The sequence below is a fragment of the Patella vulgata genome, chromosome 1 (genome assembly GCF_932274485.2).
Source record: "Patella vulgata chromosome 1, xgPatVulg1.2, whole genome shotgun sequence".
NCBI classification, from domain to species: Eukaryota; Metazoa; Mollusca; class Gastropoda; family Patellidae; genus Patella; species Patella vulgata.
Window position 1 is genome coordinate 27,724,399 of NC_065879.2, and position 26,538 is coordinate 27,750,936.

The 26,538-nt window shown below is 33.4% G+C and overlaps 1 protein-coding gene across 6 annotated transcripts; it reads left to right on the forward strand.

The window, feature by feature from the left end:
- Window positions 1–1,718: 1,718 nt before the first annotated feature.
- Window positions 1,719–26,417, forward strand: LOC126808748 (uncharacterized). Of its 6 annotated transcripts, none has more exons than XM_050533682.2 (10): window positions 1,719–1,854; window positions 17,105–17,345; window positions 17,696–17,773; window positions 18,331–18,513; window positions 18,776–19,176; window positions 21,138–21,212; window positions 21,478–21,519; window positions 22,345–22,621; window positions 23,107–23,181; window positions 24,505–26,417. In XM_050533682.2, exons 2-10 carry the CDS (start codon window positions 17,117–17,119, stop codon window positions 24,654–24,656), a joined length of 1,512 nt encoding a protein of 503 aa, XP_050389639.1. In that variant the 5' UTR covers window positions 1,719–1,854; window positions 17,105–17,116; the 3' UTR covers window positions 24,657–26,417. The 6 variants fall into 6 exon arrangements, with proteins under 6 accessions (XP_050389639.1, XP_050389638.1, XP_050389641.1 ...); XM_050533681.2 differs by lacking the exon at window positions 1,719–1,854 and adding an exon at window positions 6,966–7,114; XM_050533684.2 differs by lacking the exon at window positions 1,719–1,854 and adding an exon at window positions 9,683–9,773.
- The last annotated feature ends 121 nt before the right edge of the window (window positions 26,418–26,538 follow it).

Below are 26,538 nucleotides of genomic sequence, written 5' to 3' on the forward strand. Positions count from 1 at the left end.
CAATGCATTTTCGGAATCTTTGTCAATTACTTGTTCCTGGTTGATCTTAAATGTTGTCATTGAAGGAGAACATTCCTCTGAAAGTTTTTATTTACGTTCTAGAGGACGTCCACGGTTAAATACACCACTGAACAAATGGTGGGTACGAGCAATTATTGTTTTGTACAAATGTCAGCGACGCCAATAGAAGGGATGCAACTCGTTTATCATAAAATGGAGTCAGACAAGTATTTCTTTACATTGCACTTTATGTTCCATCATTACCTTATTCCAGTAGATTTTAATTTAGATCTCTGCCAAACGTATAAAATACTCATTTAATCTGATGTGACGTCCACGGTTAAATCCACCACTGAACGATCGGTGGGTACGACCAATTATTGTTTTGTACAATGTCAGCAACGCCAATAGAAGGGATGCATCTCGTTTATCATAAAATAGAGTCAGACAGGTATTTATTACATGACACTTTATGTTCCATCAATACCTTATTCCAGTAGATTTTAATTTAGATCTGTCAAACGTACCAAATACTTATTTAATTGGATGCAGTTCTTTTTTTCTTTTCTTTTTTTTTAGTTTGGATTAATGGTCGAGTGCGAGACATTAAACTAGCTAAAGCGCTAATATTTGAGACCTAGAAATTGACACAAATGCGTCGCAACGCATTTAATAATGTAATATGAATGTATATAAGCTGATTTACATACAGTCGTTTCCGTCTTTACTCTAAGCTCAAATCAGTTATGTTCGGAGAAATACGCCATAAGTCCTAATCGAATTGCAATCTCTAGCGTGTGGTTATTCTAGTCTACACCGATAGTATTTATTGCGCATGCTCTTTAGATAAGACTATGACGTTACATGACCTGCGGAATATGTCTAGCATCGTTCTTTGAGTCCCTTGTTACAAATGGCGCTGAAACGCATTATGGTTCACGATTCGTCTAACAATGGTAAAATGTTATTTTGTCTGAAATTTGAAATAACGGTACGCCAACATTAAAGGATGACGTCACATCTGTATTTTAAATATAATTAACTGTCCTATATATGCGTGGACGAACGGGATTTATTTTTGTGGGTATTCGTCATTTTTATAGTGGACTGTCATTTTGGTGTGTTTAAGAAATCCATGAACCATTTCAGCAATAATAGAAATGAATATGTTAAAATGGGGAAGGGAAACCCCAGAAACATCAAGGCAATATGACTGTTATTTATTTCCCTTCATTGCACGTACGACACAAGCAACCGATTGAAATTATGTAGAGGAAATAACTTATTTCATATTCACTTCTTTTCGTTGAGACAAATCCTAAAGCATATCTGGTGAATCCAAATCATTGAGTCACAATCCCCCCGCTCCCTTTTCATCATTTCGGCAACCGAAAGACACCTGTTTTTTTCTTACGCCAAAGATTTATGCTATAGATTGATTTGTCCGTTCATATCCACCCAAACACGCGATGTCTACCATTTTCCCCACTTTAACATTATTATGTTAATTAATTAGGCTACACGCCTTACGATGTTTTGTTCAATAAAATACTATTAAGTCTACCATCTTTCCCACTTTAACATTTTATGTTAATTAATTAGGGTACACGCACTTTAAATTACTTTATAACGATGTTTTGTTGAATAAAATACGATTAAGTATGTTTCGTCACGGAGAATGTGATCACGGTGATCCAGTTCAAGTACTTGAAGGTACAACAAGTGTGAGAAAACATAACATCAAAAAAGTAAGAACAATTAAATAACAGCAGTCGACAAGTTCCTGTTTTCATTACACTTCAAGCGCGTAAACAACATACAAAATCGTGTCGTGGGTAGCGTATGTAAGATAAGGTGAGTTTTCTTTACAAAATATGTTTGCCAATGCCGTACAAATATTTCCTTGTCAGTTACCGTTCATGTCTTCCTCCCAGGTCATTTAATGATTTTTTTTTTTTAAAAAGTGACCAAAAGTGATAGAAAATTGCAGAAACAGAGCAGATTTTTAAACTCATAAAATTAGGTAATTCTTAAAACGCTGTGCAACCAATTGTAATAATTTTGTATCCTATTTGACATAGAGTATTTGGCATTCTTGATACAATAATTTGGTATTCGAGATAGTAGAATATATGTAGGACTACTCATATTTCGATATTCTATGATATAGCACAGTTGTAATATTTTGCTATTCCCAGAGGCGGATTCAATGGGGGTGCGCCCCCCCCCCCCCCCCTAATTTTCGACAGTGCCCTTTTTTACTGCTGAAAGTGCCTTTTCTCAGACTCAAATATGTCCGTTCCCAACCCGTTGTAGGGATCCCAAATGACTCAAACCATTGACTCAAACACACCAGTCTGGGAAATAGCTCTTGGAATGGCTACAGATGCAAGGAAATGACGGATAATTTTCTTGGGGACCCCCCCCCCCCCACAGCGGCGTGCCCCGTCTCCGCGGTCAATGCCTTCATTTTGCAGCGCCCCCCCCCCTTTTCAAAATTCCTAGATCCGCCCCTGATTCCTGGTAGCGCGTCATTTGATATGTCATTTGATATTATAGCTCGACTACATATAGTCTTTCAATAATCTGTTATTTATTCATTTAATTAACCTTTTGTATTATTCTTGAGTTTCTATTAATCCTTCATTATTAATAGACGTTAAACTAGTAATCTAATGACAGGCATTTGACACATCCGGGTTTGATTACAATCTTATTGTTTTATTCTATTGTAATGTCTTTTATGTTTTGTAACGTTGTTAATTCCTAAATATCATTTTATTATAAATACCGATTTGTACATTCATAAAGCATTCTAGGTTTCATCTCGTTTCCAGGACAGTTACTCTGCTTATGGTATGGGCTGTTCTCCGTATATGACGTTTAATGTTTTCCTGTGATAAATAGTTTCAAGGATAAGTCTTTTAGTTATTACCGAAAACTGTCACTTCTACAATATTTTGGTTGCCGAAGTGGCACTTTTTCGGTGTGGTTACCCCATGATCAGAAACTGAAGTCAGAAACTGAAGTCAGTGCTACTAGCCTTACATTGAATAAATATTGCATTGTCAACATTGAGAATAATTGTTTCACTAAATCAAATTTTGATGAAATGATGGATTTTAGGTCAAGATAAACCTAAAATCAATGTTCTGCCCCCCCCCCCCCCACAAAAAGGAATAAAAACAAATACGCAAATTCACTCATTTGACTGATGTAGATTAGTAGTTGATTGTAGATTAATTATTGTAGATTAATTTTAATAATTTACAACAATATAAAATCATCTTGACAACATTGGATCAATGTTTTAGATTCAATCACACATGGAGCCCAAGATGAAAAGGAGAAATAATATAAATATGACATTGTTTCACTATAGAAACTTGATGATTGAAATGATAACATAAATATGACATTGTTTCACTATAGAAGCCTTATTATTGTCATTAATAACATTGAATCCATGTAGATATTTTGTCAAGTGTTTACTGGGTCACTACTAGCAATGAGAAACAAGACTGGAGTGTTCAAAGGAACTCATGAGACCCCCTGGTTATTCATCCAGCGCCAGTCTAACCAAGCCGCCATAGAAAGAGTATGCACGTCACCCGTCACTACATAGCTATTTCGTGAAATCATACCTACCGAATAACCTTAAATTGGCAATGATTACGTGTCCTGATTTCAATGTTTCCGGCGATGTGATACCCGGCAAACAAAGTCATTCTGTGTAGTGTATTGTCTCTCTTTACCAATTATCAAACCATAAAATCATATCTGGTTAATCCAAATCATTTCTTTCCCTTTCGGGATCGGAAATTGGCGCTATTGGGCGGAAGAAGGACACCGGATTTTCATATGCCATAAACCTATGCTATAAATTCATTTCTCAATTAAAATCGATAAACCATGTGAAATCTACCAACAGAAAAGCATTCTATGGAGTGTGTTTTCTCCCTTTAGTTGGTAGCATAAACTTGATATTATTGATTACTCAGTATGTTTACTAGTAACCAAGTTTATTGGATACTCGTGGTCAGAATTTATGGTTTTGTCAGGTTTAATAGTTAGTACGTTAATCAATCGCGAGATATATCACATAGTAGAGATACACAAATAGATTAATCAATAATATAAAGTTACTAATACATGAATTGCCACTAACTTCTCTTATACATTTTATAACATGTCTACTGTCAAGTGTACACCACAATTGGTCAGTTGCTGATAGTCCGGAAATAAAATTACTATGGTAAAGTATTGGATGTTATTATCACAATTGTGCACTTTTACATTAGTATATTTTTTTTTGTTTTTTGTATTTTGACATCTCGACCCTGATTTGACATATTTCTGTTCATTCAATTTCTTTGCGTCTTTCATATTCTGACAATTTGGTTATTGCAAGATAAGAGGAAACAACTTTTTTTTTTCGATGCTCAAAGGGAAGCATATAAACACCTGACAAAAGGGAGTTGAGAAGTAAAAAATGTACTTATTCCTTTTTGTCAGAGTTTTATATATTACATGCCACTTCATTTTTTCAATTTCTACTTTTCTTCATATTGGTTATTGATTATTTAGTGCATTTCTGCTTTCGAATTCGATTTCAGTATTTCCAAAAGGTGTAAAACTTTTATAAATAATTAAAAGCAGATTAAGTAATACATGGTGATATGAAAGGCGTTTTCTTCGGTAGATAAAGACAGATTTGCCTTTTTGTTCATTTCTCAAAATGTTGATTTAGTGACGCGCTTCCTTTTGTCTGATCATGGCAGTTCTGTATAGAATTGATATAATATTGTGGGTTTTTTTTAAATTATTAACACCTGTGAGTAAATATAATTTATATTTTTGGTTGATAAACCTGAATAGGGTGTTGAATATTGTAGCAATTTTTTATGTGATTCCCATCAACAATGTTTTGCAGTTTGGATAGAAGGTTAAAATTTAAAATAACATTTAGGTAACTGTAATTAGTAATTTTTGCCGACATTTTAAAGGAGCTAAACTTCTCCGATTTAAGTTTTAAAAAATAATAAAGTATTACACATTGTTCTTATGTGGTATTTCAAGTTTATGATAAAAAAAAATTGTTTTGAATATGTCCAAATAAAGTATTAATTTGGATTGAGTGCATCTGATTGTGATTAGTGATGTAGAAAGCTCTGTATGATTAGATTTTTGTTTGGAAAAATTAAAACGGAATGATGATTGTTTAGTTAATTCAAGAATTAATTAAATAGTTTACATCTGAAAACTATAGCTTTATCGATAGAGGTAAACTTTTTAATGAAGATAGATGGTTATCTCATAAAACGACAAATCAAAGACATCTATTCGTTATACTACTGGCTTTATGTCTCTAGTTTTCCTCGAAAATTGGAACACCGAGGGTCATTTCGAAAGAGGTCAAATAAAGTATTTGCATTTTCCTGTGTTGATCTCAATCTAGGATACACGTACGAAAGTGGGAATCCTTTCGTCTGACTATCCTTTTGATCATGTTGATATTCCATTGACAACTTATATAATCACGCATTCCAATAATTTTCCTTTTGGAATCGACCTGACTTGTAATACATGCCTACGGAAATTATCACTTGATAATAGATGCAACTCATTTGTGAGTCAAATAGAATTACATAATGGATTTAAGACACAATGTTAATCACCTTACATCTACTTTATTAAATTAAAAGCGATTTATTTAAAATGCACAGTCACGACTTCACTGAAACCAAAAAATTGTAAACAAAGAAGCCACACGATTGGGAAGAATTATTGCGACGTGACTTGGATTCTAAGCCAGAGCCTTGGATTAAAGTAGCTATGTCTCTAACTCAATATCACCCAAAGTTTTCGACATTGAAAACACGAATTATTTGTCAATTTAAATCAACAATGATGTTTTGATCTTACAGGGAAAAGACAATATTTAAGACAAATACACAATTTATTCGTGTACCATAATGCGTCTCAGCGCCATTTGTAACAAGGGACTCGAAGAAGGAGGCTAGACATATTCCACAAGTCATGTCAAACGGTGACGCCATATTCTTATCTGGAGAGCATGCGCAATAAATACTATCAGTGTAGTCTGGAATAACAGACGCTAGAGATTGCCATTCCATTGAGACTTCTGGCGTATTTCACCGAACATTTACTGATTAGAAATTACAGTAAAACAGAAACGATTAAATGTAAATCAGTTTACATTCATATTACATTATTATGTTGCGACCTATTTGTGTCAATTTCTAGGTCCGACATATTAGTTGTATAAATAAAGATGCATTCTATTTTAACCGTAATTAGCAAATTGAAAAGTTATATTAATTTATTTTGTGAACCACAAACCTTAATTTTAGATTATGTCAGAACCGGGCACACCCATCCTTGCAAATTCAATGCTTTGCAACCTCGGTAGAAATCATACATAATCTGTTCAGCGGCTGGATGTAATAATCTTTCGATATTGAAGTCAAGACTAGTAGGTCTTGTTTAAATATAAACCTTTCGATGAGACGTAAATTAAGCATACGTAATATTTGCGCCATCAGCAAATCGCAAGTGAGAAGGTATAATAAGGGAGTTGGGGTATCTACATGTATATAGTGATACTTTCTATTAAATAAATACCGAGTCAAAGAGCAATACACATTTTACTTATCTACATAAGTAAGGATCGAGAAGTGTTCTTGAGATAGTAATTAGAATGACAGAAATGAGTTATCGCCCATATAATTGGCAGATTGTAATATCTTTTGGGATCAATTTGCTATTTGCTAAGTCTACATTATATTGTTAGCCTACCAGTTTACATTTACCATTAATTACTGAATATTGGGCCTATAATGTCCCAACACATCTGTTGTTAAAAGATAGAAGTCAAATATTTTACACTTGTTACATTTTATCGACCATTTTGATATTCTATTCATGACTCATGAACAACACAAATAAAATAGTTAAAACTTGAATACATTTGTATTAACATGGAATAGCTGAAAACATCATTGATCTATATACATGTAGATGGGTGGTGTACTGCATCATAGATGACATTGTTTTTACATCATAAGTGACATTATCCTTTTCAGCTGTAGAGGTAAGTTCTCTGTGTTGACAATACATTTTCAAATTCTGAAATAATTGAATTGTGGGGCAGATCGATAATACATAGAAACACGTCCTATATAACTGCTGAACTGAAATTAAGTCATATATTTCATTATAATTTCAAACATATAATGCGATATTACAGTAATAGAAAAAGCAGCCCAACTGGGGTACAAAACATTAAACGATTCAAAAAGATAATCAAGCATCAAGCACTTACTCGTAGCTGCGCACACAGATGGGCCTCTGAGTAAGGCAGGTTCGGGTTCGGGGGTCATTAAAAAAGTTGATGTTCTTGCGTGGTCGTTTTTGATGAATTGGTAACATTGCGCTTAAACTAGAAACATAAAATGTACCCTGTCAATTATTTCTTAACATACTATCTGATTGATTGTTTGTAGTCGCAGGAGGTTTGGTACGCAGGCTATCTATATACTCTAGGCAACATTTACAGTCAGGTTTAAAAAATAAATATGCAAATAACGTGTTTATAATAGTTTTATATTTTCTTGTGCAAGTTATGTGACTGTTCTATTACGTACGGTAACTACTCTGTTTCATGTTACAGATTTATGTTCATATTAAACCGATACTAATAACAAAACAAAATCTAGTCGAGCGGTCATGGGTGTTAAAATTAACACTTTAATCATAATCAAAAGTCAACGTGACATTGCAATGTCAAAGCCATGTTAAATCAATATCCCCAATTATAAATCTCGTGGTTATATATATGACTGCCTTAAATACATCATGACAATATTAAGCATATAAAATGAATTATAAGTATGGATCCACACCTAGATAATAAATCGAAATTATGATTGTCACGATTTTATATTAGTTAGATTATCAAAACAACTGTTTGTACATAAGGTTAGTATATATAAATACTTTATATAAATTAATAATAATAGCTTGGCCTGCTAATAAGAAACTATCACATTTTTGGACTGAAAATGCATGATTTATGAATATTTACATCTGAATATTGCTAGCAGTAAGTTATATATTTCTTTCAAACTTACCATTTCAATTTCATTTGTTTTATAAATTCAATTTTTTAAAGTAATCAATTATTTATTATTTAACGAAGTGATTTAGATCAATCTACTTTCGATAACCTATACTGCATGAAGATCTGACCAGTTGTAGTGAGGGTCGTGTTTTGGGTTTATGCGAGCGGCTTTTGACCCAATGACGTCAGGCATTTGATTAACCAATCAGTGTTGATGTTTCTAGCTGGATACTCATGGTTCCGTGCATCGCAAACCAAGAACTCGCTGCAACAGACTGTTTCATTGGCTAATCCATCACAGCAGCCAGAACATGAGTTATTTAACAACTCTTCCAGATCCTAGTGTAGTAAAGACAAGTAAAACGAAATTTTGAACACCAGTTTGAAGTTGATCAATGATGAATATTTATACCTAAATTATTTATGTACCTTTATAAAATGTTATAACTTAACATGATTAATAATTATTTTATTTAAACCAATATTTTTATTCTCTTGCCAAAGACATCCTTCTGGTAAACTCATCTTAATGGTTTTGTTTCGGTTTACCCTTTCCATTGGCATGCTTGGCTTAACACATTAATAAAAACGGCCAGTATATACTTATTTTTATATAATTTTTCATTTGTTATATTTATCTCATTCTACATTTTGCGATAAAAAGAAATAAAATAAAAACATTCCCTAGAGAGTTTTAATTTAAATAAACTACACTGACACCAGTACAGAACCATGTATTATCCCAATGGCAAATGCTGTTCTGAAGACTTTGGTAGATGTATTTCTGTAATAAAAACTGGATATTTGTGGTGATATGTTGAGACTCTATAAGGTCCTTGTAGTCTAAGTTAATTAAACCCACATCCACATATTCTGAATAAAGAAATGAAGGGATTTAATATAATACAATATGTATAGAATCTCGATTGTCACGTCATAACTATAAAGCTATGATCGCAAGAAACTGAGTAGCAACGAAACTCGTTCTCGTTCAAGAACTGTTTGCGATGATTCGATAACATTGATTCAAAACGTTACGGCATACCTATCGGCAGGATTGAGGTCATCCGCGGAACTTATACATCTGTAATCGGTCCACAGGTAAGCACTGTAAGAATTCAATTTCATATTGAACGATTTTAAATATCTTACGTAAAATATAGTAAAATTTTAAAGTTTGCTTCGAGTCATGATCATAGATCAATTTATGAAAGTATGAAACACATATGAACGTTGTAAAAGGCAAAACACATAAAACAATTCGTTATTATCTTATGCTCCTTTTCTAAGCTACTCGTGGTAAATACGTAAATTCACCAGTCTCGTCACATTCATAAAACCAGGTGATACATTTTTTCCGAAAATAGTTATTATGTCAAATTAACATCACGTTGTTGAAACAATACGTGATAAAGAAGTCACAATAAATCATTTAATATATAACTGTCCACTCACGGTCACTTAACCTTTAACTGTATGATTGTTATATACTTGACCCACAGATCATATCAATAGAAACCGCTGGGGTTGTGGTCATTTATTCAAAGACCCGATAACATTATAATAGGATTTATTTGCTGATTTTGAAGATATTTACATATAAACATAGGACAAATATTTCCAGTAAAAGGTAACGTATGCTTATATGATATGTATTTTAAAGGCTGTTATGTGTGTTTCTATTTCTGGTTTAGTTTATGTTTATAGGTTAGGGGTGGGGTGGGTGTTTTTGTTTTGTTTTTGGTTCTTTTTTTGGCATTATTTCCACCAAATGTTGGTAAAAACATTACATAATTCTGAGGTTGTATATAAGATGTTTATATTATGTTATCTCGTATGGTCAAGGATTAGAATTGTTTATAAATACGCTTTAGAAGTTTAGAATTGAAAATACTTTGAAACAAAGCGATGAAATTACAGATATCCATAAGATACAAATATAACTTTTTTTGTGCCTCATAATAAGTTGCATAAAAGTGCTGAAAGCGGAGGTAGGGAGTGTTTAATGTCTTTGTTGAAAGACCACAAGGAATTCCTATGAGTATACTAAATCTATACACAATGCTTGCCCTCCCACCATCATGCGACAAACCACCATCCCTCTCTCTCTCTCTCTCTCTCTCTCTCTCTCTCTCGGTGTGGGCTTTTGTAAAACAACGTATGTTATCAACTTAGTAAGACGTGGAATTGATATATTTATGCCGGATCAACTGTTATATATCCGTATCTTAAGGAATATACTTATATATAATTTGGGCGTGTTCTGTAATTTAATGACTTTGTTTTAGGAATTATTTAATTAGCAAATTGTTATCTATATTACGATAAGTTTCGTGTTGTCTAGCATGATAATACAGGATGAGAAATTCCACACGTACATTTAGTATGTTAACATTCAGATATTTTTCTGTATATATATATAGCTGACAGATTCGGGTAAAATTCATTCATCAAAATGAACAATATTACATCTAAAACAGAACCTTGCCGAACCCCTACTTCAAAAAGAAAGCCAATAACGTCAAATTTTACTACCGTTTCCAGAACGTCTAATTCTCCGCGGATTTGGGATTGTGTATTAATAATTTGATTTATCGGGTTCTGTTTACTAAGTCTTTATTCAAGTAGTAAATGGTTTTATCCATTTATATATCCTTTTTCCAAAGGCGCCATTTACAGCTTTCATCTCTATTCAATGAGGTGAAATGAAGAAGCACCACAATGTATATATTTTGTATAAAGGTTTCATTACATTTAATACTTTTAATTGCTTGACACATCTTCACAGAATTTGACCGGTAAAGCTTTAAAATTCAATATACATACATATCTTCCCCGATATTATTTTATTTAATTTAGTTTCGGCCTTAATCATGTAATAGTTTTCTTACAAAACCATCGAGTGTTTGAAACAACATTGCAATAACTTGTAATAATATGTGAAAATTATATTATAAAGCAATGGAAGAGATAGTGCTTTATAATTTCTACAATTTGATATATTATTACACCATTTTTATTCCATTTAGTGTGGGCAAATAAATAGGGTATTCTTCTGAACCAATTCCAACTGCCAAAAATCCTTCTTCTTGAACGTTAACGTGTACACGGGATCTCGGGTTTTCGTTCACGTGAACGTACTTTATTCGTAATTTACTGTGTACCGCAGTATTTAATATATTATTACTGCATTTTATTGTACATTGTATGAAGTCGTCATGGGATGTTTTGATGCAATACATAAAATATGCCCCAACTAATATATAGTGTGCCTGGTGCATTGTACATAATATTTTAAAATATATATAATCAACCGAATTCTATTGTATTAGGTATCGTGTTCCATTTAGGCCTCTTTACGCGTCGACTTTGAAAAGGTAGTGCAAGGGTCAGCATAGCATCTATCTCATATACGGATGTGTGTTTGTTGTTTGTGATTTATACAATTGTATGCTGCTCCCTGTGGGCGGTTTTATGCAATGACATTTATCTTACCTTATCTTATTATGTTAGACCGTGTTTGACAGAGAAAACACGTATCTTTTTCTTTTCAGTCAAATATGAAATAAAAATGAAATGCAATGGGGTTTAACGTCCAACTTTTCTGTACCGACTGGGCTAATGAAAAAGGGCATATGCCATGTATGATGCAGTGTGCTATGGGGAAAATTTAGTCTGGACGGCGACGCTAGGGTCTACTCTTATATCGAATTCCAACTGCCAAGGGATCTTTTACGTGCACGCTAATGTGTACACGGGACATGGGTTTTCATTTCATCCGAACGACTAAACGTTGCCCTATGCAGACCCGTCCTACACCACTGACGAGGGTGAACCAACCGGAAAATAAAGATCCCGGGTCCGCCAGGTTAACGAGTCAACATCTTACTCGCTGAGTCATAGCGACTTCATGAAACTCAAACCCAGGTCCTACAAAATACATTAATGTAAATGTATCAACTTAACTTCAAGGTGACAAATTATACCCGATACTACGTGAAACGTCTTGAATGTTAAGAATGCCGGATTTCAATACTATCTATTTATAACGACCGAAAGTTATATGTTTATACTGTATTAAACACCACAAGAACGAAGAAATGTGGGTATCAGAAATTGTTGATTTTTCTTCTTAATTCACAGTAAAATGTCCATAATGCAAGTAAAACATAAGTTCTTTCAAATAGGTTTTACGTATGAAATTATTCGCGGGAAAATAAGGTCCTGCGTGTACCCCCTATCCCCTTTATTGAATGCACGGTAGCCATATATGCACATAAAGCAGAAAGAGTTTGCACACAATGGACCTGGTTGTAACAAGCAGAAGAGAAATATATATACAAATTAAGTCGTCACAATATAAACCAGTTTATAAACATATATTTAGACAAGAAGGGCAAGGCGGACTTTTATTCTCATTAAAGGACACGATGACAATGTATACAGGTTGTGTCGTGTATTTGTACCGTTCCCAATATAACAAGTTCAAATTGTTATTCACATTCAGTTAACCATATTATACGAGTTTAGCTTCAATGCACCATTCATGACGAGTATATACTGTTAGAATGGTCTATATATCGATCTTCTCTCGGCTTAAATATTAAGTCGATGAGATAGTTTCAACGCCACATGTGACACAAAATCTAAACAAATGTGGAAGTTGGTATTTTGAGTGTCTCGTTAAATCGGTCTTCAAAGATAATTGCGTGGATTATGGGAGTAAATTAGGCCAGATGACCTCTGACATGACATGCCGTTTTGCATCGTATGATATACAAAACAGGTTAATGTTTTATATGTGAACTTGTGTCGCTGGCTTTGGGGTTTTATAGAGAGGGACGTATATCTGTTAAAGTGGACCTAAAGGCCTGGACACGATGGTTGAAATTGGAATGCCGATGTTAGCTCTGGATCAGACATGGAGTCAAAGAAGAGCTTTCCATTCTCGGATACATACCCCGGTAAGTGTAATGTAATTGTACTGAATCGACCGCTTTGTGTATGTGTCAAAGTGGCGTGGATACGCCTTCGGCTGATGCTGATGACCTATATATGTGTATATAACAGGTTCATTATATCGCTGATGTTATCTATATAATAATATACGTATATGTATCTATATGCGGCTTTTGTTCTAGTGTATTTACATATCGATAAGGAATAGAAATACATATCGCTTGGTCTATTATTTATTCAGCAACATGCAAATCCTATAATTAATAAAGAAGATAAACAAAAGATTGTATGAATTATACACATTAGATTTCCGAGACTGCAACAAAATGACCCCTTACTGAAAGTACAACGGGTGGGTGGAAGAATCAACGGGAACAATGGAGACAAGCTTGAATCTCAGTGATACAGTTTTGGATGAAAAAGGAATAGATACCTGAAATAATGCAATCAATGGAAAGTCGGGGGGGGGGGGGTTATTATGCTCATAGGTTATGCAAATGTGACATTCATTCATACGTAGCGGTAGTAAAGAATACCCCCAAATTGTTTATGAATACCATTAATATGAATTCGTAGTTCGCTGAACGTATTGTCAAAAAAAAATAATGCAAGCAATGCCCATTTCGTCCACTGGATTCATTTAAAGGAAGTTTTATATTTGATTATTCGATAGTTGTACGTGAAACTAATTGACCCTAGTCTAGATCAAACATTGACACTTGCATTGGTCTAAATATATGTATTCATAAATTTGTATATTAAAATGCATTAACTATGTATGTTCAATATTGACTGGGTACGACAGAATCAAATATAGGATATAAGCGCTATATAAATAGATCAATAAAGAATTGTGATAGTAATTCAATTAAGTTACCTCATACATGGCTTTAATACAATCACAATAGTGTGTGTTTACTATATAATATTATATATCATTCATAATTACATTCTACGTTTAATAATTATATGTTATCAATATACTTAATCAAACAAGAAATATCTTAATCATAATGGGTATCGTTCATCTAATGTCATATGTTATAGTCTGATGACACAACAGATAATTCTAATGCAACTAAAAACTTCTGGGTTTTCTCAAAATCTGATTATGATCGGATACAATTATATTTTCTGGGCAGGTTCATTTGTTGTTCTTTGCAAGTTTAGGATTTTTCACCTTTGATAGAACTACGAAAATTAAGAACAGTATCGTTTTTCAGAAAGGCTCTTGGGAAAGCTAGTAAACATGATTTTGCCTATAAATAACTCCACCCCATCCCTATCGCCACTCCTGACTAGAATTAAGGCACTAACCAATAGTGTAAGAAAAGCAAGGTCTCATCAACGCTTATGGTTACCTGTACATGTCGATGTTTTGTCTGGCAGTGTCACATCGGCCTTGCTAATATGGATACGCTGGTTATTAGTAACTATATTCTAGCTTAAATGGTATGGTTCAGTGACAGTGTGTGGTCCCCCAGGCTAAACGACTAACACCTGTGAAGTAAGGTTTAAAGTCACCTTTACGGACTAATGGTATTTATTTAAAAAGATTTAGTAAAATAAATTTCACACTTTATTTTATTAGATACCATGGCGAGTTACACATAAACCATCTACTAATTGATGTTATTGTTAGAAAAAAAACACACTATAGCCGTGACATTTTTTGTGGGATGACGATCTGTCATCGGTCAAAATGGCATGTCCTGAGAGAAAGTCAAGGATGAGTTATATCGAAAGTGTGTTCTTTTCTCGAAAGAGAAGCTAACATTGAAACGACAATTATTAACAAACCAACTCCCACTTAATATTTAGAAACATAATTTTAATCTATTTTAAGTAAGGTTATTGAACACATTTATATGAAAAGTTAATGTTATTGTGCTAAAAGAGATCACTGATGGAAACAATACATCAATTTCGTGCTGTTTAAGACAGTGTATATTTGGATGCTCACGATACATTATCATTTCTATAGTCATAAATGACTATAAAGACCATTAAAATATGTTTGTTGTTAGATAAAAACTGGAGTCATGATAGATATAAAAACGGTACTGAAATACATTTTTGTCCTTTTTTTCGTTATTAGAGCAGAAAGTAAGCTCTACTGCGCACTATATCTATATACATCTAGATGACTTTAACAAATACCTCAACCATAGAAATATTTTATTAAAATTAGCGGCAGTAAAGTGTTGACGTGTATTTTATATTCCATAAAAAGGTAGGCTATGTAGTTAATTTCTGTTAAAAACTATAAGCGAAAACTAATGCTGTCATCTTCTTCTAGTTAATTTTTACAAAACGAACATTTAGAAATATCGGTTTGTAAAATGCAAAGCTGTATATAAATCATTGGAGTTTAATCATTAATAATTGCTCCATCAAAATTATATGGTTTGTATCCTGTGTATGGTATGTTTGTATCTGAGGACAGATATAATCTAATTTCAGTAAAAGGTTGAGATATTTAAATTTATGATATAGTTTAATACTGTAAGTGGGGGTTTCCTTGTCAAATGTATTGCGCGCGTTTGTTTCCTGCTTATGCCAGTATATGAAGTTGGGCTAAATCATTTCTATTTTAAGTATTGTCAAAAAATACTTTGTGAAAAATGTAGCACAATATTTAGAAATTTGTCAATGTCATCTAATGTGTTTGGGGTTTATTTTTAAAATGATGCAGGCCTACTTGTGTAATAAGAACAAGTTAGGAATGACACAAAAAATTATCAGGGCCCTTTGTGCGTGGTGTTTCTGACTAATTTCCTATTGTCACGTGCTTGTGAAAGATAATGACAATTTAGAAATTAGGAAGATTGGCGCTGGAAAGGTTGAATTAAATAATTCAATATGAATTTTATAAAGACTCGAATTAGTCAGCAGGTAAGAAAGCTTTAGTGTTAGCCACGATTTTATAGTCATGTTGACTCGTGGTTGTACTAGTAATAGTGAAAGGCATATTAAGAGTATAGGCCTAATAGATGGTTGCATTTTCATAATAGTTGATTGTTAAGCTACGAACATTCATTATTCTTTTAAGTTTGGGTAATATAATTTATATATAATGTTACATTCCAGTACACATAAATTAAATATAAAGTTTTTAATGACTCATTAACCAAGTAAGAAAATAATATAATTTGTTGTACTTTCAATTAGTACATACAGTACTAGTGCATCGTGTTTGTTTTTTAAAAAAAGGATTTATTCCATAGCGTTATATTTATTTTTAATTCAACCATTGTCGCATTATTATTTTTTTTCACAAACCTTATGGATGTCTTCCCTTGTATTTAGGCTATGAATTGCCCCATAAACCGATTAGATCTAAATCAATTTCTTCCTTATATTACCATTGAGATTTCATTTAAACACTCAAGTCATGACGAATCCTAGAATTATAAAATGTGTGGTAAATACAGGGGCGGATCCAGGAAGTTTTGCAGAAGGGGGGTTTGCCAGGTTCTTGTTAAGGAAATTTGACAGTTGACAATGCATGGTGCCATCTTCGTCTCCAAATTACGTAGACATACATACACACTGAGCTTTTTAAAGAGAGAAATCCAACACCCCGTTTGAAGTCAATTTTTATTATGAATTAATAGATCACATTGTGATTCAAATTCATTGATGCAAAGCATTATTTGTGATATACCGTTTCGAGCTTATCGTGTTGCGATTGTCTTCCTTCTTGGTCTTTTTCGTCAAAGCATACCCGAGCTAGTACAACACCGTAAACGCTTACTACCAGCCCTCGGACATGCTATAAAACCCAGAAGAATCCAAACTAGAACAGGATCCTCATTTGAGAATAAAGATATTTAAGCTATTACACGTCTAATGTAGATATAAAAAGATTTTTATTAAAGTAAGTTTTATCCTTGTATAACCACACACACTGTAGTACAAAATATTGAAAGTGGTTACTTCCGAAAATGTGACAATGCCAGGAAGAGATTTATCTAAATTATCATATCACATGTATTTCAGAAACCAACGGGCATGGACAGGAAGTTTGTAGATGAAGTCATAGCTGCGCATAATGCATATCGTTCTTGCCATCAGGCGGGACCGTTATCTCAGTCACGAGAGTTATCACTAACTGCACAGAAATGGGCGGATCAATTAGCGTCAACCAATTCCTTCCAACATAGCAACAGTAGTCATAGAGGACAACCGCTTGGTGAAAACATTGCCATGAAATGGTCTTCCAGGCCTGATGCCTATACCGGTAAATATAATGTTTAAAGGATATGTAACCTCAAACTATTATTACATATTATCCACTAGGCCCACAATAAAGTAAACTAGTTAATTATTACAGATCGTAAATCACAAAACCTGACGTTGCAACTACTATATTTCGTCAGCGTTCATCCATTCATCATCTTGTACGTGTATAATATAATGGCTGTTACTCTGAAATTTGTAGATTGCCAAAAACTTTTTGTTTGAAGAATCGCGATGGTTTTGGTAATAAATCTTTTTATTTGTGGTAGTTTGGATATGATTTCCAATCGATGGTTCTATATTTTTTAGTGTTTATTACACTTCATATTTTCTCAAATATTCATCTTCTAGGCCAGGAAGTAACAGATCAATGGTATGGAGAAGTAAAGATGTATACATTTGGCGGCGAACCAAGAACACTTAATGCAGGTAAAAATACCACTATAAAGATGTTTTGTCCATTGGACCACCGGTTTAAATGTTTATGTTGCTATATTCGTCATTTGGTACATGTGGTTATATTGCGTGGGTAGTGCTTGTTCATATTTGTTGGATGGGGTAATCATAGAGGGTCAAATTTAGACATTTGCTATAACCACTTCAACAACATTTTGTAGGTATATGAGCCTTTAGGATGGGGTAATCATAGAGGGTCAAATTTAGACATTTTCTATAACCACTTCAACAACATTTTGTAGGTATATGAGCCTTTAGGTACCCATGCAAGTGTAGAGTTTTTGCACATAATTATTATATTGATAACCTGACCCAACCAACCGATGGGCGAGTAAGTCCACTTGGACTCGTGTTCATCGAACACCCAATTATAATATATTTTAGAGACCTACCAGTTTTAGTTGAACCAGAAATCTTTAGAAATATACGTTTGAACGCTGATTGATTATTCCTAACCATGTAAAACTGTTCGACTGAGAATTGCAAAATGAACAAAAACATGGAAACATTTTGGACTAATTCAATTTCAGGCCATTTTACTCAGGTGGTGTGGAAAGGTAGTAAAGAGATAGGTGTTGGTAAAGCTCAGACTAGAGATGGTAAAATTATAGTGGTAGCTAATTATTTACCAGCTGGTAATATGATTGGAGAATATGCGTACAATGTGCTGCCACCAAAAGATGGCAAGATAACTTTACCACAACCAACAAGAGGTAAAAGCTTAAAATCATGTATATAAAAGTATTGATTGTTGCATCTGCTTGATATTTACGTAAATTTCTCCAAAATCAGGTACATGTATTTTGATATTTTGGTAGCTAAGAATACGGATAGAAAGCAGACTCGGTAGTATCTTAAACTGTATAAGGATATAATATGTAGATCTTTACAATGAATCCGCTCTTAGATCGGAATAGTAACAAAATATGTATGATCTAATTCTAATCAGATTATGGGGTGTATTGTTTCTTCTAGAAAAACTACATACAAAATTTGGTGGAGATGATTTTTCCTCAGTCAGTAGATTTAACAATAACACCGAATTCCCAAAAAGTGAAAAATACGGGAGTTCGAATAATTCTACCTCAACGACGCATTCCTTCGATGACTTTAATGATATGAAGAGAAGTTTGTTTGGTGGAAGCGGTTATCCCACAGAAAGTATTTCTACCCGAGGCTATCAATCCAGTGGAGAGAGTCGCAGTACCAGGACCTTTACTGTAACCGAGGGACATGGTGCCAACAAAGTTACCAAAATCATTGAAGAAGAGACCATTACCAAACCAGATGGCAGCAGAATTACCAACAGAAAAGAGACTGTAAAAAATGATAATGATGGTAACCAGCAAGGTTTCGGAAGTTTTGGCAATGAACCGGTACGTTGGATAAAATTTATGTTGCAAATCGTTGCCTTTAACTGGCTTGAACCGGCAAATCACGTCAGTGGGCGACTCGTTTGAACATTAATGTAAATTATTGTGGAAAATTCCGCCCAAGATTTCATTTCTGTTCCCTTGGTTCATGATATGAACAAAAGACAAACAAGGATCAAATCAGTATATTATCAAGTATTTTCATAGACTTGGGGAGAGTTAATAAGTCGCAAGTAATTAGTAGAAAGTGTGTGTCGTGTGTACAAACAAGTATTAACGTACAATGGACCATGATCGAAGTATGACGTCATCGCAGCCCTCTTGAAATTATGATAAACGTCATATCCAAAATCGAAGTCCGTCAATCGATGCAAAATTTTCCTAAAAACAAGTTTTATGTCGATCGTACATGAATTGGCCGAGTCTAAGGTTTTTTTTCTTTTCAAATAGCGTTGCCCCCAAAGAACAAGAAGATGAGTAGTAGTTAGGGCCCAGTTCCTGATCCAAAAAGTAGGCTACATATGCGGAAACAAACCACTATCCATGAAATCATGGGGGTTTATGTACCTGTGTCGTGATTGCATTGTCAACTATGTTCGAGGTAGTGACTTCTTGACCTTCATGATGAAATTTGAAATAAACTCTTTACAGAAGCTTGGTCCATAATAAGATTAGTGTGCACACCCACAATTTTAACCAAGCATTTGCTTTCAAAATCATCTATACAATCAATAGAAGTAAAATAAATGGACATGGTAAGACAACTCTGATTTATTAAGTCTCTCGCCATGTTAAATGCGATTAGAAGTCATGTTTGAATGAGCACCATGGTCAATTTAAGGTATTATATCAACCATAATGATTTCTCACACTATTCATAAAGGAGTTTTTGTATGTACTTGAACTTACTTATATCTTAATGTCTTACTGGATTATTTACAGACCAGAAAGCCCATTTTTATTTTATTTTTTAAAACCATCTTTTAGGATACTAATCTAAATGCAGTCAGTTTTACACTTTTTGGCACATTTACTTTGCAACCATTTCTTAAAGAAACAATCTTTGACATCTTATCTTAAATCAATATACATATTGTTATTTGTTTCATTGGGAAATGCCACAATTAATGCTTCATAGAGCAATATACAACACAATCACGATCTGTGTCCTACAGTACAACTTCTACTTAAAGATACACTATGCAAGAGCTAAATCTGCTATTGCAGGTCTTTCTTTAGGCCTGAAATGTTATCTAAACTATTAATTAGACATCACTTAACCTATCCAGACCATAATCAACTCTCGATGTCATCGGATACTCGAGATTTTAACTAGATTAAAACGGTTCGCCATTTAAAAATTTAATTTAAAAATAGGAAAGCGAGGTTAAGTTCCGATTATACCAGTGCCTTGGTTACCATTGTGCACACATCTTGGCATAACTATAAATAATGATACCTTGGCCGAGAATGAAGTAATTTGAATGAAATTTTCAAAATTTTCTTTTTTTATCATCTATTTTTGAATTATTATAGCAAGAATGACCAACTCTTTATTAAACTCTTAACTAATGTATCTTTAATGTTCAGTTTCCATGAGCAGCAGCCTTTCGGCGATTATACATATATATATCTACAACACGCATTTTACTGTACGCGATATGGTATATCTATATATTCTAAAGAGGACGGTTCATTTTTTTAAAATTGATCGCCGGATTTATTTTCCTATCTGGATTATGTTTGTTTGTGTTTCTCTTTTATTGGGAGAGCGCTTTGTCATCGCATATGATCATATAGATATATAGAAACTGACATTATAATCGCATCTATCATATGAAATATTTATGTTCCTCTTCATGAGTATGAATAACCAATTATTGTTAATGATTCTAATTTAAATAGATACACATTCAGCTCCATATCTATCTTACAGCAATAACTTATTGTAAATTGTTTTGCAGTTTGGTGACAGTGGTTCCCATAGATTTGGTGGGATGTTTGCAAGGAGTGAAACTAGTCGACCTGAACCATCCAGAGTAAATTAGCAACTGATTTTTATTTATGTTAAGCTACAACAAATTCCTCTAAATTAGATTTTAGATTCGAGATTTCATATTAAACATACATTATGTGAGAGCTAAATCTTAATTAGACATTTATTAACAAAACAAGACATCGGATACTCGGGATTTTAACTAGATTAGAACGGTTCGCCATTTAAAAATAGCAAGAATGGTCAGCTCCTTTGTCTGCCCTATTTTTAAATCCTATATTCATGTATGATAATTTTGTGTTTTATAGTTTGATACTAGAGGAAGATTTAACAGAAATGCTTCAGATAAGGTTAATATTAATAGTGTTTTTCTATATGGAATCCTTTGGAACCCTGAATCCGTAGGACCCACTTCTCTACTTATCGCGAATCGTCAAACAGTCAGACCAAAACATTCTTTTTCGTTCGTTCATTTCAAACAGCCTCCAAATATGGATATGGAAAGGAAACCTTGATATGGCGGGGGAAAGAATCTCCGTTTCTGCACAGTTCAGCATGGGACAGTCTAAATATATAATTCTTTACGTCTTGTGTTTGTCTCCCAAGCGACTTAATGAATCTTGTTAATATTAGACATGCCTCACTACACTCGAATAAATCAATAGATTAAATCCCAAAACAAAATAATATAATTAAGGTTATTAATATGTATCTACAATGTATATGAACACGGTTACCGTTTGTTTATTATAATAGTTAATCACCCGTCCCTTAGTTACTTCAACATAAGATATGACTGTTGATTTCTAAGCCAGCACTTTTAAAGGTTTAGAGAGGACGTTCATCGGAAGTCTGACACTGTCTTGCTCCCGGAAACGTATTGGAATATAAATATCCATGTAAGTGTAAGTGATGCTACTTTCCGTCACAGTGGTGTTAAAAGCTCTTGAAATGTGACACCATTGGAAATACATGTAAATCAGTTTAGATTTTGCTGGCTTTCAAGCAGATTATTCCTGACTTCATATCATAATTTATTTTCTACTTTTGTCATTTTTTCCCATACTTTCTGTTTTCATCATTCGTGTTTTTGTTATAAATATGTCTGTGTCTTGACTAGCTAGTAATTCAATACAACATAAATCTCATCTTTTGCATTTAAAATTACTTTTTAGCCTTCCACCACTACGGATTCTTTTTCTGGATCACGTCAAAACCCACAAACCATGACTGAATTTATAGATGGATGTGTCAAAGTTCACAATAGATTAAGGGCAAAGCACGGTGTACCGGAATTAAAACATAGCCCGGAATTGAGTGATTATGCGCAGAAATGGGCCGAACAACTTGCGACTACAGACAGCTTCCAGCACAGTCAGTGCAATTTAAAAGGCCAACGTTTGGGAGAGAATATCGCATGTAAATGGTCTTCAGGCGGAGGGGATTATACTAGTAAGTAAGCTTAGAACCTATTTTACAGTTTTATAGTCATACTAAATATAATTTCGCCCAGTGATCTAATACCCCTTCTAAATAAGTATTGCTCTTTACTTTTGAAATCCAAATAGTTATACCCTTACTCATACGAGTTATTTGAGATAACCGAAACCAATAATCAGAGACGTTTGCACTTTGCGGCACTTAGTATGGGTGTGTGTGTTGGGGAATTGCAGAAATAACGCCAACTTGAATACGGCTTTTTGTGCCAATCTCAAGTACCGTGTTTTTGATATGCGCAGTTGGCATTAATCTTATTTGGCTTTCAAAACTGAAGATCAATATTCAACAGTGTTAAATTACTTTAGATCTGATTGATATAACATACCTACAAGCTAATGAGTTCGAAATTATGTTTCCAACAATAGAAAAATCATTTCTTGGACTCGGACAGCAGTTGTAGACTTAATAAAATGTTTTCCCCGCTATTTTAATTACAGGTGAAGAAGCTGTTGAACAATGGTATAGTGAAATAAGTAAACATGATTATAGTTCACAGAGGTCATTAGGAACAGGTTAGTTGCATAATCAACATCGAGAAAAAAACTGGTTTACTTAACTTTCCATTTAATATTTATTGTTTGGCTGTGTGGATCAAGGCTACATATATTGAACCACCTAGTCCAATATACGCCACACATTATTCAAATTGGACCGTTTTGAAACTTCCTCTTTTGTTATTTAAAAACAAGGAATCATATTTGCTCGGTCTCATATTTGTTAAAAGTGGTTACCTTGATTATTTGACATGCATATTTCTTGGTTAACGTAAGTATGGATGGAAATAGAGAGGTTATAAGTTAGCTGGCCCAATATACCTGCCTGAAATATATACGTACCTATTCAGATAGTATTGCAGGAATTCTAAAGTGAGAGTAAAAGAATAGAGATTTACTCGCTCAGCATAAAGAATAGCTTACGTTGGAGATGGGTGTGTGCACGTGCAAGCAATTTGTAGGCAACGGGTGCGGGATTGCCACGGTTTTAGACCGGGTGAGGGTGGGTGGTGGGGCTGCCATTTTGTAAAATCACATGATTAACTTGATAACGTTGAGAGAATACTCTACGAAACGTCGCCTTAAATACACTAGTAGCTGTTTTCCATAAGTATGTGTTTTGTTGTTACTCTATCCAGTTACTAAATGCCATTTAAAGAACATGATAAAAAAAAGTGGTCCACGAGCGATTGATTGCTGTCGCATACACATAAATTGGTGGACGAGCAATTCTTTACCGCAAAATATCAAACTTGTGTTAGCGTATTTCATCGAACTTAATTGTTTATAAACTACGATAAAAAAACAAATAAAAATTGAATTCAAATAACTTTACATGTACATTGTATGTTCACTCATATTACATTGACATATACTTTTAGGTCCATTTTTTTTCTTCGGGAATCACGTGGCTTAGTGGGTAAGACGCTGGCTCGCTAGCCTGGAGGTCGGGTGTTTGATCCTTGCATTGGCCGTGGTTTCCCCTTGTCAGTGATGCAGGTCGGAGGGCCTGACAAGGACAGCTGTCTAGTCGTTCGAATGGAAGGAAAAACCGAGGTCCCGTGTACACATTGGGGTGCACATAAAAGATCCCTTGGCAGTTGGAATTCGATATAAGAGTAGGCCGTAGCGCCGCTGTCCGAGCAAAATTTCCCTCATAGCACACTGTATGGCATATGCCCGTCTTCATTAGCCCAGTTTAGGAGCAGAACAGTAGGACGTTAAACCCCATTTCATTTCATTTCATTTAGGTCCATTTTCGTCAATTGTAAGGTTTCATATAATAGACGCCCTTTAAATACGTTACATTTTTTATTTTTGATTGACGTAATTTTATTTCAGGCCATTTTACACAAGTGGTATGGAAGGATAGTAAAGAATTGGGAATAGGAAAAGCCAGAGCAGCCGGAGGAAAAATTGTGGTAGTAGCCAGTTACAAACCGGCTGGCAACGTAATCGGCAATTATAAAGAGAATGTTTTTCCCCCAAAATAACTACGCACAAAAACTTGCCTAAGATTTTACAAATTTAACCTATTATAATTATGCTATATTGAAGTGTCATCAAAACCATGTATAGATTTTGTAAGATTACACTAAAACAAGTTCATGTTTGGGAAAATGAATGCGATTTAAATCCGCTCCATTTCATCACGTCTTTTTGACTTTATTTGAAACCAGTAAGTTTATGATATTCATTTGCTAATAAAGCAAATTTGGAATAGTTTAATTGTGGTCTAAAAGCTAACTTGGTCTTTAAAAATTTAAAAACGAACTTAATCACTTCCATTACATCATAGAATATAAATCATGTTGGCCCAATAAGTAAGATTCGCCGAACTAATTATAAGCAATGTCAAGGTGGGGGTTAGATAGCAAATAATAAGGTGGTCAACTAGGCTAACTTCATATATATGTATCTCCCTCCGTACGTTGTTGATGCAAGGTTGTTCGGCGTGGATACTGATTACATAAATACACCAACAGAACATTTCGTTAATATATCTTTTTAAATTAAGTACATATCTATCGTCCGCTAACGTCTTATAAGGTATTATCTTTAATACGGGTATAGGTTTATATTTTACTCGGTGCTATGTAAAACATCATTCTTTAAACTATTTTATAATTAATAACGACATTGTAGTTATCTATTATAGATCATTTCTAGAAATTACGACTGTTATTTCCCACAATTTGTTTTTATTAATAACAGCTGTTAATATATATTGTAAAACACCATTTCCCACAAATTGTTATTATTAATAACGACTGTTAATATCTATTATAAAACACCATTCCACCAAAACTATTATTATTAATAACGATTGTTAATATTTATTGTAAAACATCATTCCATCAAAATTGTTTTATTATTAACGACTGCTACTATTAATTGTAAAACATTATTCCCTCAAAATAGTTATTGTTAATAACGACTGCTAATATTAATTATATAACATAATTCCGCACAATTGTTATTATTAATAACGACTATTAATATCTATTATAAAACATAATTCTCCCAAGCAAAATTATTATTAATAATGACTGTTAATAATTATACTAAAACGTCATTTCTCAAGATTGTTATTATTATTAATGGCTGCTAATATCTATTATGAAACATCATTCCACCAAAAATTGTTATTATTAATAACGACTTTTATTATAAAACATCATTCCCAAAAATATTGTTAATGTTAATAACTATGGCTAATATTTATTATAAGACATTATTCACCCTGTACAACGTACAACATTTAAACATCTATTATAAAACAACATCCCAAATATACTGTTATATAAATACTGTTATAATTGTGTACTCCGAATTATAATCAATAGCAAATGTTATAAGCCATCATTCCCTAAAATATTAACCACAAACATCTATTATAAAACAATTCGAAACTAGTGTTAATGTTATAATTATTTTCTTAGAATTATAATTAATAATGACTGTTATAAGCATTATCATTCCCCTAAATATTTGTGTAATAATTCATAACGACTTGCTACTATAAACAAAACATTTTGTGTAATAATTCAAAATGACTTTATAAAACTGATATTGTGTAACTTGAAGGCATATTATTATAATTATCTCGATACGAAAAAGAAGTAAGCATAATTTACTCGAAAATTCATTCTTTTCTAACCTTTATATACATTCCATTGTTGTTATTATTTATACTATTAATAATATATACGTATACTGTTGTTAATGATGCATAATAAATCAATTATTTACTACACTTTTGTTGAATTGTGATATTATTATAAGGATCGCTAATTAAACTTGTAAAAGTGTTACCGCCTCATTCCCTATTATGCATGGTTAATGTTAGCCTCGGACAATGAGCTCCAGAAAAAT